At 44.9% G+C, this 16,290-nt stretch overlaps 1 protein-coding gene across 1 annotated transcript in view; it reads right to left on the minus strand.

Annotated features, from left to right (window-relative positions):
- Positions 1-16,290, minus strand: part of bod1l1 (biorientation of chromosomes in cell division 1-like 1) — a gene marked incomplete at its 5' end in the record, with an annotated part of 102,999 nt that overhangs the window by 42,269 nt on the left and 44,440 nt on the right. Inside the window, 8 exons of the mRNA XM_084332150.1 lie at positions 203-267; positions 359-2,216; positions 3,189-3,252; positions 6,577-6,712; positions 10,732-10,828; positions 13,453-13,613; positions 14,041-14,190; positions 16,001-16,029. Coding sequence (XP_084188276.1) covers positions 203-267; positions 359-2,216; positions 3,189-3,252; positions 6,577-6,712; positions 10,732-10,828; positions 13,453-13,613; positions 14,041-14,190; positions 16,001-16,029 — 2,560 coding nt within the window. The remainder of the gene's footprint in view (positions 1-202; positions 268-358; positions 2,217-3,188; positions 3,253-6,576; positions 6,713-10,731; positions 10,829-13,452; positions 13,614-14,040; positions 14,191-16,000; positions 16,030-16,290) is intronic.

Genomic DNA, 16,290 nt, shown 5'->3' on the forward strand with positions numbered 1-16,290 from the left:
GGCCATTTATAAAGACACAGGACCTTTAAAGTGAACACGGTCACACAAAGGATCTGTCATAGCGGTCGATTATAAATTGAGGTGAATCCGTAATATACCCGATACCTGATACACCAGTCAGAGGTATTCATTCTGTCTCTAGTCTCTCTATTGGACATGACACTGGCATCGTCTATTTACAGTCTGAAGACAAACTGCTCACCTGTGACACGACGGAAACTGCTGTTTGCATCTCTGTCGATCCTATCTCCTTCTTCACACAGGCATCTGCAGAGGGAGTATGTTTTACTTTTAACTTAAGAAAACAATAACACAACAAATATTTCCAGGAAAGAGATTTGGCTTTACCACAACCCACCTGTGTTGCTTGGTTTTCCATGAAGCTCATCAGTATTCCGAGACTTAGCCGGTGCAGAGGAGGCGGCGGTCGCTCGGCCACTTCCAGCCGTCTCAGAGTCCTGCTGCTGTGCCTCTACAGGTGGACTGGGTTCCATTGGTCGTGGGGCAGCAGGTGGATTCAGCCGTGAAGCTTCTTTGGTGTCTGGTGTGATTAAACTGGGGGAGAGGATACTGTCGGGGGCCATGGAGAGCAGAGTCAGAGCCGCCTCCTTCATCTTCATGTCGGCATCCTGCAGAGTCATCACGGGGCCCGCCTCCTCTCCACCGGGGCCCGCCTCCTCTCCACCGGGGTCTCCTTGAGGAGGCAGTCTCGCCTCTGCTGACGTACAGATGTCCATGAGCGTCAGAAGGGCGTTGGCGTCGCTCGGTAAAGGACGCGGTTCCACCTCGTCGAGCCGCATCTCGGCCGCTTCGCCGTCTTCCGGTTCGGGGGTGACGTCGCTCAGTGCGTCGTACGCGTCCTCCGAGACGGAGGCGGGGACAGCGGGGGCAACGGGGTCGGAGTCGCTGCTCGTGTCTTTGAGGAGGGATTGCTTCTCGGTGGGCTCGTCCGTCTCCGGACACGGTGAGGAGATCGAGGACTTTTCAGACGCATCATCTATAAGCCCCTTCTTCTCCTCTTGGCCCTCTTCTCTCTTTTCTGGAGTCTTAACTTTCTTCTCTGGCCTCTTCTTTGCACTTCCGACCCGAAGTCCTTCCGATTTCTCTTGAGGAGTTTCCTCTGAGGGCCTCCTTTGTTCCTTTGCGTTTCCCTCCTTTTTCTTTTCCTTCGTTGCATCTTGTTTGCCGAGAGATGCACCTCCTTTAACTTTGACATCCAAACCGGGAGCTTTCTTCTCCATCTTTGACGTGGAGGACGGAGTTTTCCCTTCCTCTCTAGATTTAGACCTAGGCTTTTCTGCCGCTCTTCCTTTCTCCATCTGCTTGGACTTTCTGGGATCCTTGTCAACATCTGGGCTGGATTTGCTAGATTTTTGGCTTTCTTGATCCGCTTTCGCCTTCTCCCTCTCACCGTCTTTGTTATCGGATTTAGACTTGGGCTTCTCGACCTGTTTGTCCTCCATGTGACTCTTTGACCTCTTCAGGACATCCTTGGGGTGTTTGTCCTTCTTCTTGCTGCCTTCCGCACCGGGCTCCGCCTCAGCCCCGTCTTCGGAGGGGGCGGCCAAATCTGGCCGGAGCAGTTGCTTGGAGTCACTCTTAGTCGAAGTCTTGTCTCCTTTGGTCTTCTCCTTGTCTTTGACCTTCTCCTTCTCCTTCGTTTTGTCCTTTTCTTTCTCCTTCTCTACTTTGGCAGCCTCTATGGACGGCGCCTTCCCCTTCTTGGCCGCCTCGTCGGGCGCACCTTCCGACACAGACGCCCTTCCTTCCCTGGATATTCCTGGTGGCTTCTTCTCGCTTTTGACCTTAGCCTTCTTCTCACCTTTATCGTCAGAAGCCACCTTAACGCTGCTGCTCCCGTCCTTTTGCTGAGAGTCGTCCGCCTGGGATTCGCTCCTCCTCTCCGCCGTTGGTTTGAGCTTAGCGTGTTCTTCAGAAAGGCTGCGCTCTTTTTCCTTGCGCTCTTTGGAATGCGAGTCCTTGCGGGAAAGCCGGTCGAACTTGCTGGCGGAACGTTGCCTGAGCACCTCTTCCGTGCCCTGCTCCAACTGCAGGATGAAGGAATGTGTCCGGCCTTTATCGGAGAGCTTCTTTGGTTCGTTGGAATCCTCCGATACGCTGCCACTCTTCCTTCGATGTCTTTCGTCTGATGATGCAGATTCAGAGACTTTTCTCGTGGACTTTGGTTGGAACTTTGAGGTTGCCGGTTTTACTTCCTAAATGTAAGAAAAGAGAAAGCTTACAAGAAACACCTCACAAACAATCAAATAACTGACACGTATCCCGTGTTAAAGGGATATTTGTCACATTAAGGGGGAAAGGTTTCTACATTTGACCTTCAGTTTCCATAAAATGACATGCTAGCATTATTAGCATTCCTGACTGAAGTCATCCAATCCACTTTATTTATAGAGCACATTTAAAAACAACAAAGTTGACCAAAGTCAAAAGCACACAGTAAATCATATAAAGTATGTCACATAAAAAGGCAAGTCTCTCAGGCTGTGTCAGAATCCAAAGAAAATATATGTGTTGAGTCATGTGTCCCTAACTAGCGGTAAACTTGAAGAACAAATGTGTAGAAAGTAAACACAACCAACTCAAATTAGAAATGTTCATATTGTTCATATTTTGATTGGACTGAAGACGATGCTTCATCCTCACCCTGAGATCAGACAGTATGTCAAAGATAAATATAATCCAGGTTTTCCATACATTTATGAGACTGTAAAATGTATTTTTGTTGGAAAATATGTGTTGAAAAACAGGCCAGTGTTCTACAAGTCAAGAGTCTATATCAGGGGTGCCCAACCTTTTTTGAACCAAGATCTACTTTTTAATTTACCACCTAGCCGAGAGCTACCAGCCAAAATTGTATATTGTAAGCAGTCATTTGAGGCTTTATAAAAGCAGCATAATGAACACAAATCTGTCAGTGCAGAGTCCGACCTCATCTTAAATAACAAACAGCATTGCTTGTTGTAGTTAACAAGGAGAGGCAGAATTGATTTTGCAAAAAAAAAAAAATAATAATAAAAAAAAAAAAAAATTATAATCGAATTTTATTAATCGAGATCTACTTGAAATCAGCCCGCGATCTACCTGTCGATCGCGATCGACTGGTTGGGCACCACTGGTCTATATGAATATAGCTCTTTCATACATTTTTTAAAATTTTGTATACTTACTCCTCTCCTGGAGACATCTTCTCCGGTATCTCCTTTCCTCTTGCTTGAAACGTCGCTGTCTTTCCTGAAAAGTGAAAATGATGTCTGTGACTTAATGTCTTATAGGAGAAGCTAAACATTAGTTTAATTTAGTTTATTTGGATCCCCATTAGATGACGAAAAGAGCGCAGACTAGTCTACCCCGGGTCCCACTTATAAAACATACAGGGGCGAATTCACAAAGAATGGATTGCGCCCGCTAATAGCACCCTTAACTCAATGGTGGCCAATAACGAGTAAACTCGTGTTTCGCCGCCAACGCTTGAGCGCCAATAACGAGTAAACTCGTTTTTGGATCCTTTGATCTTTTTCATTTGATCCCCGTTCTAAACGATCATCCGGATCGCTCTAGCCGTCCCTGGCTCATTTGCCTACGTTGGAATTGCAATGCCGATCGAATCTCACCAGGTGGCAGTATCACCTACCTTTTGAACTCTGATAGAAAGGGATCAGTAGAGACAATGGCTGAACTGGACTGTCAAGACTCGCTCTGAGGGGGAGGAGCTCTTACGAAGCAATCGCTCAGAGATCTGCTCGCCTCAAAACGTGCAATTATTACATATAAACGAGTAATCACGATCGCCGATGGGATCATTGGAATTATTCTTTTTGGAGTACCTTCTAGCTAGGGTAAGGACTCCCTATGTCTATTTTACCGAACCTGAAACATGTTTCTGTAACGATCATAGTCTCCTATTTTACCAGACCTAAACAAAGCGTTTTCTAGCGGTCGCATTTTCGGGGTAAGACTCCCCCCCCCCCCCTTGATGGTTTTGTGAAGGCACACGTACATGTTTGATTTGGGAGTATTTGGGTATTATTGCATATAACGCGTTTTATCTCGCGATCTATGGCAAAAGACTGGATTATTTTGGAAATGGGCGATGTTTAGCGTGTAATAAACTACAAACTACAGTGTGTAGAAACAAAAAATGTTTACATGTTGGACTAGAAATAGTGTCTGTCGGGGCGCTCTAGTAGCTGCCGCGGTATTGATGTTTTCCTTACCGCACAAATTTGCGAAATATTTCCTACAGCAGCGATATTACCGCACAAACAAATTTAAATAAAAAAAAGGTTTATAGCATATAAGTGTTATATAATTATACTTGTAGTTGTATTATCTGCGAGACATCGCCACCACGCAACAAGTCAAAATGCTTGCTATCTGCAAACAGCTCCAGCCTCCACTGTCTGTGTGTCAAATCACATTCAGCATCGCCATCTTCCCAGTGTTGTTATGAAGCATGATAGCTAATTAGCCAATGTTCAGCTGCAAAAACGAATAATGTCAATTATATTATAAGACATTGATATCAAGAGCTATCTGTAGCTACTGCTAGCCGGCTAGATGACGTTAGACAATGCATCATGTATTAAAATAAAGTGAACTATTTAGTTTACTGGATCATTTCGTTGTGATTTAACGTGAGCTAACGTTAGCTACCTATGCTAACCGAGGTCTCATGCTGCCGCATCCCTATCATTCTTAAACTGAAATGAGCATTTGTTGATATCAGGAGCTATCAGTAGCTAGCCAGTTAGACAACGCCTCATCATGTATTAAACTAAAAATAGTTGATGTGTAGTTTTGTTTAAACAGTAACGTTAGCTCGGTAGCTCACGAGCGATAGCTAGTTAGCCAACGCTAGCCAGCACTTGCGAAATGAATACCAAACTGATTATATCAGACGTTGATATCAGGAGCTATCAGTAGCTAGATAACACTAGACAACGCGTTGCCTCATGTATTAAACAAAAGTGAATAGATGACTGGGCCATTTTGTTTAATGCTTGTTAAATGTTGAAAGGAGCTCTGAGGACGGTGCCCATGCACTCGAGGGTTTGTTTACAATATGCCACGGTCTGGGAGGAGGAGGAGGAGGGGCAAGACGGTCAGCAGAGTGTGGCTGTGAGAGAAAAAAAATCCTCCGTCCCCGTTTGTGATGCGGTATTCAGCTTAACGCTGCGGTGACCGTGATGTAACAGCGATACCGCGGTAATGCGGTAATCGCGGCAGCTCTAGCACACTATGTAACGCGCTGCGTCGCGAAATGGCCGACCCGGGTTCGACTCCCAGACCCGGCGTCCTTTGTCGAATGTCTTCCCCTGCTGTCGAATGTCTCCCATTTCCTCCTCTCCCGCTCTCTCTACCGGACTGCCCGGTAGTACAAACCAATAAAAATCTACAAAAACATAGAAAGTGTGCCTGTCAAATGAGCCATACTATTGTCTCCATAGCTACAATATAGAATATACAATAGCTCCGCAAAGATCGTGAAATATCGTGAAAATGGTCAAGAAAAGATGGGGCTAGAAAGTGCAGATGGCGAAAGCTTGTGGCCGTGAAAGAGTTAACTGCGTGTGATTTGCGCCCGCTATTTGCTCTGTCTTAACACTTTGAGTGCCAGCCACGGCATAATTCGTTAGTTCATGCCAACCGCTGAGTGCCAGCCGACGAGATATCTCGTTTTTAATCGTTATTTTTTTTATTCGCGATTTCCATTCATATTTCATCGATCTAGCCTCACGTTACCACTGGAACTCTCTCTGAGCTCCATTGGGGAAATACCGCCCCCTATCGTCTCTCCGGATGGTACTGCACCCCTTTGGATTGGATTGAATGAAACGCATGGAGAAAAAAAAGTCCTTCTTCCACATTTTACTTGTCAGACAAGTAACCGGAGACGATCCAAGTAATCGTCCACCACCAGAACAGCGGAAAATGTGTTTCCAGTACCCAGCGTTGGATCAATAAACGCGATCAGGAATTGGAATCATCTTTTTGGAGAACATCTGATCTGAGGTAAGGAATCTATTTTACCAGTATTGGGATAATCAGAGCTGTTTTCACCTATATATCAACGTGTCCCATATGTGTGTGTGTGTGTGGCTGTGAGTGTGTGTAGCTGATCAGGAAATAAGAGAATCGATTTTTCAGTCACCATGATCACGTTTTATGCACCGGAGTCGATCGGACCTTCCTACACTGAGCTATACATTTTGCGCATCTACCCCCCTACAGGTGAATGCCTCATTGTTGCGGAGGTATTATGCACGAAAGTGACCATATAGCTCAGCGTAGGAAGGTCTGATCGGCTATGGGTTTATCTCTACGCGTTCAGGAGACTCGGTGCATAAAACGTGATCATGGTCATGAAAACACAATCTAGGGATGTATAGGAATAATAAAAAAAAATCACATCTAGAATTTGCCCACCCAGATGGTACCAAATTGTTTGTCATGTCATCCCAAAATAAATTTGTTTGAGCAGACCTGTTCATGGTGCTGAATCGAAGTTAGGCACTTTGTGCAAGTGAAAATAATTCCGTGCTTTTAGAAACACACCTGGAGTCTAGCTTCCTCTTCCTGTTGAGGGCCATCTTCTTCTCCAGAACTTTCCGTTCCTTGCGAACCTCCTTGGCCCCGGGCCCCTCCTGGTCGGAGTCCGCCCTGGAGTCCGCCCTCTGCTGTCTCCTCTCATCTAAACATGGAAGTACAGCAGAGATTTAGGAGAAGGTGGGGTGAGCTGGCGCCCCCTGCTGACACATGCATGCATATGTTTTTTGTACAGGAACAAAAAGTGTGTCCGGTAGTTAGGTAACACTAACAAGCCTTTGTGATCTAGTTAGCTACTAATTTGCTGACAAAAGTAAGATGGTTATTATTTAGTCTGCTATCTAGATTATCAAAAATGGTATTTTCATTTTCAAATTGTCTATTTAAAGCACAGCACAAGGTACGGGTACTAATCGAGCATCGGATCCTAGCCGGGTCCTAATCCAGCATAGGATCCTAGACAGAACCTGTTCTTTGCTGCTCTAACGTTTTCAGCACTTAACACTTGATAACCCTGGTGATATGCTGCTCTCACTATCTATATATCTACACTTGATAACCCTGGTGATATGCTGCTCTCACCATCTATATATCTACACTTGATAACCCTGGTGATGTGCTGCTCTCACTATCTATATATCTACACTTGATAACCCTGGTGATATGCTGCTCTCACCATCTATATATCTACACTTGATAACCCTGGTGATGTGCTGCTCTCACTATCTGTCTATCTACACTTGATAACCCTGGTGATATGCTGCTCTCACTATCTATCTATCTACACTTGATAACCCTGGTGATGTGCTGCTCTCACTATCTATCTATCTACACTTGATAACCCTGGTGATATGCTGCTCTCACTATCTATCTACACTTGATAACCCTGGTGATATGCTGCTCTCACTGTCTATCTATCTACACTTGATAACCCTGGTGATGTGCTGCTCTCACTGTCTATCTATCTACACTTGATAACCATGGTGATGTGCTGCTCTCACTATCTATATATCTACACTTGATAACCCTGGTGATATGCTGCTCTCACTGTCTATATATCTACACTTGATACCCCTGGTGATATGCTGCTCTCACTATCTATATATCTACACTTGATAACCCTGGTGATATGCTGCTCTCACTATCTATATATCTACACTTGATAACCCTGGTGATGTGCTGCTCTCACTATCTATATATCTACACTTGATAACCCTGGTGATGTGCTGCTCTCACTATCTATATATCTACACTTGATAACCCTGGTGATATGCTGCTCTCACTATCTATATATCTACACTTGATAACCCTGGTGATATGCTGCTCTCACTATCTATCTACACTTGATAACCCTGGTGATGTGCTGCTCTCACTATCTATCTACACTTGATAACCCTGGTGATGTGCTGCTCTCACTATCTATCTACACTTGATAACCCTGGTGATGTGCTGCTCTCACTATCTATCTACACTTGATAACCCTGGTGATGTGCTGCTCTCACTATCTATCTACACTTGATAACCCTGGTGATGTGCTGCTCTCACTATCTATCTACACTTGATAACCCTGGTGATGTGCTGCTCTCACTATCTATCTACACTTGATAACCCTGGTGATGTGCTGCTCTCACTGTCTATCTATCTACACTTGATAACCCTGGTGATGTGCTGCTCTCACTGTCTATATATCTACACTTGATAACCCTGGTGATATGCTGCTCTCACTATCTATCTACACTTGATAACCCTGGTGATGTGCTGCTCTCACTGTCTATCTACACTTGATAACCCTGGTGATATGCTGCTCTCACTGTCTATCTACACTTGATAACCCTGGTGATATGCTGCTCTCACTATCTATCTACACTTGATAACCCTGGTGATATGCTGCTCTCACTATCTATCTACACTTGATAACCCTGGTGATATGCTGCTCTCACTATCTATATATCTACACTTGATAACCCTGGTGATATGCTGCTCTCACTGTCTATATATCTACACTTGATAACCCTGGTGATGTGCTGCTCTCACTATCTATATATCTACACTTGATAACCCTGGTGATGTGCTGCTCTCACTATCTATATATCTACACTTGATAACCCTGGTGATATGCTGCTCTCACTATCTATCTATCTACACTTGATAACCCTGGTGATGTGCTGCTCTCACTGTCTATATATCTACACTTGATAACCCTGGTGATGTGCTGCTCTCACTGTCTATATATCTACACTTGATAACCCTGGTGATATGCTGCTCTCACTATCTATATATCTACACTTGATAACCCTGGTGATATGCTGCTCTCACTATCTATATATCTACACTTGATAACCCTGGTGATATGCTGCTCTCACTATCTATATATCTACACTTGATAACCCTGGTGATATGCTGCTCTCACTATCTATATATCTACACTTGATAACCCTGGTGATATGCTGCTCTCACTATCTATCCATCTACACTTGATAACCCTGGTGATATGCTGCTCTCACTATCTATCCATCTACACTTGATAACCCTGGTGATGTGCTGCTCTCACTATCTATCTACACTTGATAACCCTGGTGATGTGCTGCTCTCACTATCTATATATCTACACTTGATAACCCTGGTGATATGCTGCTCTCACTATCTATATATCTACACTTGATAACCCTGGTGATATGCTGCTCTCACTATCTATCTACACTTGATAACCCTGGTGATGTGCTGCTCTCACTGTCTATATATCTACACTTGATAACCCTGGTGATATGCTGCTCTCACTGTCTATCTATCTACACTTGATAACCCTGGTGATATGCTGCTCTCACTATCTATCTACACTTGATAACCCTGGTGATATGCTGCTCTCACTATCCATCTACACTTGATAACCCTGGTGATGTGCTGCTCTCACTGTCTATATATCTACACTTGATAACCCTGGTGATGTGCTGCTCTCACTATCTATATATCTACACTTGATAACCCTGGTGATATGCTGCTCTCACTGTCTATCTATCTACACTTGATAACCCTGGTGATATGCTGCTCTCACTATCTATATATCTACACTTGATAACCCTGGTGATATGCTGCTCTCACTATCTATCTACACTTGATAACCCTGGTGATATGCTGCTCTCACTATCTATCTACACTTGATAACCCTGGTGATATGCTGCTCTCACTATCTATCTACACTTGATAACCCTGGTGATGTGCTGCTCTCACTGTCTATATATCTACACTTGATAACCCTGGTGATGTGCTGCTCTCACTATCTATATATCTACACTTGATAACCCTGGTGATGTGCTGCTCTCACTGTCTATCTATCTACACTTGATAACCCTGGTGATATGCTGCTCTCACTATCTATCTACACTTGATAACCCTGGTGATATGCTGCTCTCACTGTCTATATATCTACACTTGATAACCCTGGTGATGTGCTGCTCTCACTATCTATCTACACTTGATAACCCTGGTGATGTGCTGCTCTCACTATCTATCTACACTTGATAACCCTGGTGATGTGCTGCTCTCACTATCTATCTATCTACACTTGATAACCCTGGTGATATGCTGCTCTCACTATATATATATATATCTACACTTGATAACCCTGGTGATGTGCTGCTCTCACTGTCTATATATCTACACTTGATAACCCTGGTGATGTGCTGCTCTCACTATCTATATATCTACACTTGATAACCCTGGTGATGTGCTGCTCTCACTATCTATATATCTACACTTGATAACCCTGGTGATGTGCTGCTCTCACTATCTATATATCTACACTTGATAACCCTGGTGATGTGCTGCTCTCACTATCTATATATCTACACTTGATAACCCTGGTGATGTGCTGCTCTCACTGTCTATATATCTACACTTGATAACCCTGGTGATATGCTGCTCTCACTATCTATATATCTACACTTGATAACCCTGGTGATGTGCTGCTCTCACTATCTATATATCTACACTTGATAACCCTGGTGATGTGCTGCTCTCACTATCTATATATCTACACTTGATAACCCTGGTGATGTGCTGCTCTCACTATCTATATATCTACACTTGATAACCCTGGTGATATGCTGCTCTCACTATCTATATATCTACACTTGATAACCCTGGTGATGTGCTGCTCTCCTTGACCTTGCTCCTCAGCTTGCAGGGCTTTCTGTCTCCGTTTCTCCTCCATGCGGTCTCTGTTCTGCTGTCTCTTCAGCAGTCTGTCTTCTTTGTCCTTGGCCTGACAGGAAACACAAGAGGACAAGGAACGTTTAGGATCTTCAATCAGACCTAGAAAATGGAACCATTCAAATGTGTCTTTGACATTATGTTTTATTACATTGCACTTGTCTTGAGGCATAATGTAATATTATTAGGGCTGTCAATATTAACTAAATCGAATCAATCGCATTACCCTTTTTGACCGCAAAGGGAAAGGGAGAGAGGGAGTGAGGAAGAGAGTAAGAGAGAAAGGGTGAGGGAGAAAGAGGGAGAGGAAGCGAGGAAGAGGATGAGAAAGAGAGGGAGAGGAAGAGAGAGTGAATTGGGAAGAGAGGGAGTGAGAAAGAGTGTGAGAGAGGTATAAAGTGAGAGGAAGAGAGTGGGAGAGGAAGAGAGGAGAGTGAGAGAAGGGTGAAAGAGGAAGATAGTGAGAGAGGTAAAGTGTGAGAGAGGAAGAGAGCGGGAGAGGAAGAGTATGAGAGAGGGAGTGAGAGAGAGTGAGAGAGGTAGAGTGTGAGAGAGGTAGAGAGTGAGAGAGGTGGAGTGTGAGAGAGGGAGAGATTGAGAGAGATAGAGAGTGAGGGAAGTAGAGTGTGAAAGAGTGAGAGGTAGAGTGTGAGAGAGTGAGAGGGAGTGAGAGAGAGTGAGAGAGAGTGAGAAAGGTAGAGTGTGAGAGAGGAAGAACAGTACACAGTACATGTTACCTTTGACCTGGAAATATATAGGTGTCAGACGAGCAACAAGCACGAAATGCTGCGCACATATCTCACGTTCTAGAAAATGAGCATGGAATTTCTTGATACGGGACGCTTTTTAGCCTGGGATTGCGCAGGAACGGAGGTATGTAGAAATAAACGGTTTGTTCCCTGTTGGAGTATAAATATTGCCTTTCAAATGAGCCAGTATTGTGGGCTCGTCTAAATACTCAATACTAAAATAAATAAATAACGCACATCCTCCGTTCCTTGGTGCTGAGCCAAACTGTAAAAACAGTAGCCGTACTTTTCGCACTATAAGCCGCACCTGACTATAAGCCGCAGCAGCTAAATTGAATGATGTGTACATATATAAGCCGCACTGGACTATAAGCCGCATGTGTTTTAATGTTTAATTACCATATGTAAGGAGTGGAGCCTGCGGCTTAATTTGACTCAACACAGGAAACCTCACCCGGCCCGGACACTGAAAGGATTGACAGATTGATTGCTCTTCCTCGATTCTGTGAGTGGTGGTGCATGGCCGTTCTTATATTGAGCTTTAAGTTCCCACCTCTACAGAGAATGACTCCCATTGGGACACAATACTGTCGGACAAATAACATTAACTCATTTACAAGTTGTATTAAGTTTAGCAAATAAGGGAACAGATAAATAACATTTCAATGCAGTAAAAAAAGCAATATTTCGATTTTCGGGTTTTGTCCACATATAAGCCGCACCGTTATATAAGCCGCAGGGTCGAAAAATGGGGGAAAAAGCCGCGGCTTATAGTCCGAAAAGTACGGTACATGAAATGTCAAATGTAAAAGATAAATTGTTACTAAATCATGTCTAAAATGTATAAGAAAAGCATACAATCAAGTCTTGGTACCGCCCCTGATCACCAGGTGGGGCTGATAGCTAATTTATTCATTTAATTTCCTGTATACATTTTCTGTTGTGTTCATACTTGAAAAAGACCGGAAGGGTCGAAACGTTGTATCTGCTATTTTTTCTCACAATTAAAACACCTTGGAGCATCAAAAGTGAGTTGAGACCCCCGCTTTGTTTCGTGTCTAAATACACCATGTGGGCGTGTCTAAATATGCAATGTAGGCGTGTCCAAAGATGCCATGTGGGCGTGTCTAAATATGCCATGTGGGCATGTCTAAAGACGCCATGTGGGTGTGTCTATCGATGCCATGTGGGCGTGTCTAAAGACGCCATGTGGGTGTGTCTAATGATGCCATGTGGGTGTGTCTAAAGATGCCATGTGGGCGTGTCTAAAGATGGAATGTGGGCGTGTCTAGCGATGCCATGTGGGCGTGTCTAAAGGTGTCATGTGGGCGTGTCTAAAGACACCATGTGGGCGTGTCTAAAGATGCCATGTGGGCGTGTCTAAAGACGCCATGTGGGCGTGTCTAAAGACGTCATGTGGGCGTGTCTAAATATGCCACGTGGGCGTGTCTAAAGGTGCCATGTGGGCGTGTCTAAAGACGCCATGTGGGCGTGTCTAAATATGCCACGTGGGCGTGTCTAAAGGTGCCATGTGGGCGTGTCTAACGATGCCATGTGGACGCGTCTAAAGACGCCATGTGGGCGTGTCTAAATATGCCACGTGGGCGTGTCTAAAGGTGCCACGTGGGCGTGTCTAAAGGTGCCATATGGGCGTGTCTAACGATGCCATGTGGGTGTGTATAAAGACACCATGTGGGCGTGTCTAAAGACACCATGTGGGCGTGTCTAAAGACACCATGTGGGCGTGTCTAAATACACCATGTGGGCGTGTCTAAAGACACCATGTGGCGTGTCTAAATACACCATGTGGGCGTGTATAGACACCATGTGGGCATGTCTAAAGACACCATGTGGGCGTGTCTAAAGACACCATGTGGGCGTGTCTAAAGACGCCATGTGGGCGTGTCTAGGCAGCAGGGTGCCTCACCACAGAGCGGCGGCGCTCCTCCACGGTGACCTCGTCGTCCGAGTCGCTATAGTAACGGGAGTACAGGAAGGGCTTGTGGACGTAGGCCTTGCGGCGCGGCTTGCTCTCCTTGTCCTCCTCCTCGGCGTCCTCCTCCCGCGGCTCCTTCTCCGCACGCTCACCTGCCCGTTCGGAGAGAAGGACAGATGTTACAGCGTAGAGGGGCACCTCGGGGAGCCTAGCCTAAAGTCCTGCCTCCAAGAGGAGGTAACTATAAATAACAATCTGTATAGTCAAAGTCCTGCCTCCAAGAGGAGCTCATCATAAATAACAATCTGTATAGTCAAAGTCCTGCCTCCAAGAGGAGCTCATCATAAATAACAATCTGTATAGTCAAAGTCCTGCCTCCAAGAGGAGTTCATCATAAATAACAATCTGTATAGTCAAAGTCCTGCCTCCAAGAGGAGTTCATCATAAATAACAATCTGTATAGTCAAAGTCCTGCCTCCAAGAGGAGTTCATCATAAATAACAATCTGTATAGTCAAAGTCCTGCCTCCAAGAGGAGCTAACCACAATAAAACAGAGGGGGTCTTTATTCCCGACAGACCGTCAGACAGAAGCTCCCCCTCGTCCGAGGACTCAGAAGTAGGGCCCTCGCCGTCGCTCATCTCCTCGAAGGAGGACAGGTCGCTGGTGTGGACGGAGCTCACGGTGATGTCGCTCAGCCCCTCCAGGTCGGAGTCCTCCAGGGAGTATTCTGCGGAGAAAAGGCACGTAACTCTAGGGCTGCACAATTAATCGAAGAAAAATATCGCGATCTCGATTCATAGACCTATGCGATCTCATTTCAAAATTATGACGATTTAAAAAAATATATATTCACTTAAAAAATATATATTGTATATATGTTTTTTTTTACATTTCACTTAACTATTTACTTAACGACAAATAAGAATTGTGTGAGAGAATCGTGATCTCAATTCTTAGAGAAAAATCGCCATTGACATTTTAGCAAGAATCGTGCAGCGCTAACTCTCACACAACAAGCACATCTATATGCACCACATACCAACGTCATCTCACTCAAAACAAAAGTCAGGCAAAAAATAAGAATAAAGAATCAAATACGGTCCGGGATATACATTCTGGTATATTGTACATACATTCTAAAATATTAAATATATATATAAGGGCGGCTGGGTACACCGGGTTCGACTCCGGCTGTCGGCGTTGCCTCCGGCTTGGGCCGGCCGTCATACTAACTCAATTGGCAGAGCCAGCGGGTGGAAGTCGATGGGTGGTAATCTGGACGTTGTGGACAGCGACTCCTACAGGTCGGTTGGGGCGCCTGCACAGCAGAGACAGGAAGTGGCGGGGGCAGTGTGAGCCTCCCACACGTTACACCTCGCCAATGAGAGTCCGCGCTGGCAGGTGAAAAGATGTGACAGGCTGCCTCCACGTGTACCGGAGGGGACACGTGATGCAAGGCTTCTATCCTCCCTACAACCGGCCAGTGGGGGGCATATGCGAGCAACGTTCAAGACAGGGGAGGGGAGAATTGGCACAATGGAATTGGGATGGGAGAAAAATTGAAAAAGGAGAAAAAAGTGGATAAAAAAAATATATATAAAATATACAAAAGAATGTACAGTAATACTAATAATAAGTGTAAGATTGTAAAGTGTCGATTTAAAAGTAAAGGTCCAGGAAGATTATGCCAGAGTTGTACCGTCACCCTGTGCTCAGTGATGCAGTGAGGCACAGTCTGATGGCTGTCGGATTGAAAGACTTCCTGTGCCGTTCAGAGCTTACTTGCTGGTTATAGGAACACCTCCGTATTTTAGGTCAGAACATTCTTATTGCAGTCGACTTATGTGCAAAATACATTGCCGTTGTTTTTCATGGAAGTGCCCCTTTAACTCAAACCTTCTTCTTTTTCAACTGAGATTGGCGGAGTAGGGGCCAACCCTCAGCATGCAAATAATATAGATAGGTATTATGCATCGGATAATGTTCAAATGAAAGGTCATTTTTTTTTTGCAGATGTTCAAGTGTTCCATTGGGGACATAATTCACAGTTAGGAAAAAAGGTAATAAATTGCAATATGGTGATATTACAATGTTGTGACACTAGTATCGTGACAATATGGTATCACTCTGGTGATGCACACCTCTCTCTCTGGCCCTCTGCCTGATCTAATACACACCATCTGGTTCTTGGTACCTTCTTTGAGCCTCTCTGGCCCTCTGCCTGATCTAATACACACAGTACATCTGGTTCTTGGTACCTTCTGTGAGCCTCTCTCTCTGGCCCTCTGCCTGATCTAATACACACCATCTGGTTCTTGGTACCTTCTGTGAGCCTCTCTCTCGGGCCCTCTGCCTGATCTAATACACAGTACATCTGGTTCTTGGTACCTTCTTTGAGCCTCTCTCTCGGGCCCTCTGCCTGATCTAATACACACACTGATCTAATACACACAGTACATCTGGTTCTTGGTACCTTCTGTGAGCCTCTCTCTCTGGCCCTCTGCCTGATCTAATACACACCATCTGGTTCTTGGTACCTTCTTTGAGCCTCTCTCTGGCCCTCTGCCTGATCTAATACACACAGTACATCTGGTTCTTGGTACCTTCTGTGAGCCTCTCTGGCCCTCTGCCTGATCTAATACACACAGTACATCTGGTTCTTGGTACCTTCTTTGAGCCTCTCGGGCCCTCTGCCTGATCTAATACACACCATCTGGTTCTTGGTACCTTCTGTGAGCCTCTCTCTCTGGCCCTCTGCCTGATCTAATACACACCATCTGGTTCTTGGTACCTTCTGTGAGCCTCTCTCTCGGGCCCTCTGCCTGAT

This window comes from Notolepis coatsorum, assembly GCF_963971535.1.
Source record: "Notolepis coatsorum genome assembly, chromosome: 16".
Lineage (NCBI taxonomy): Eukaryota > Metazoa > Chordata > Actinopteri > Aulopiformes > Paralepididae > Notolepis > Notolepis coatsorum.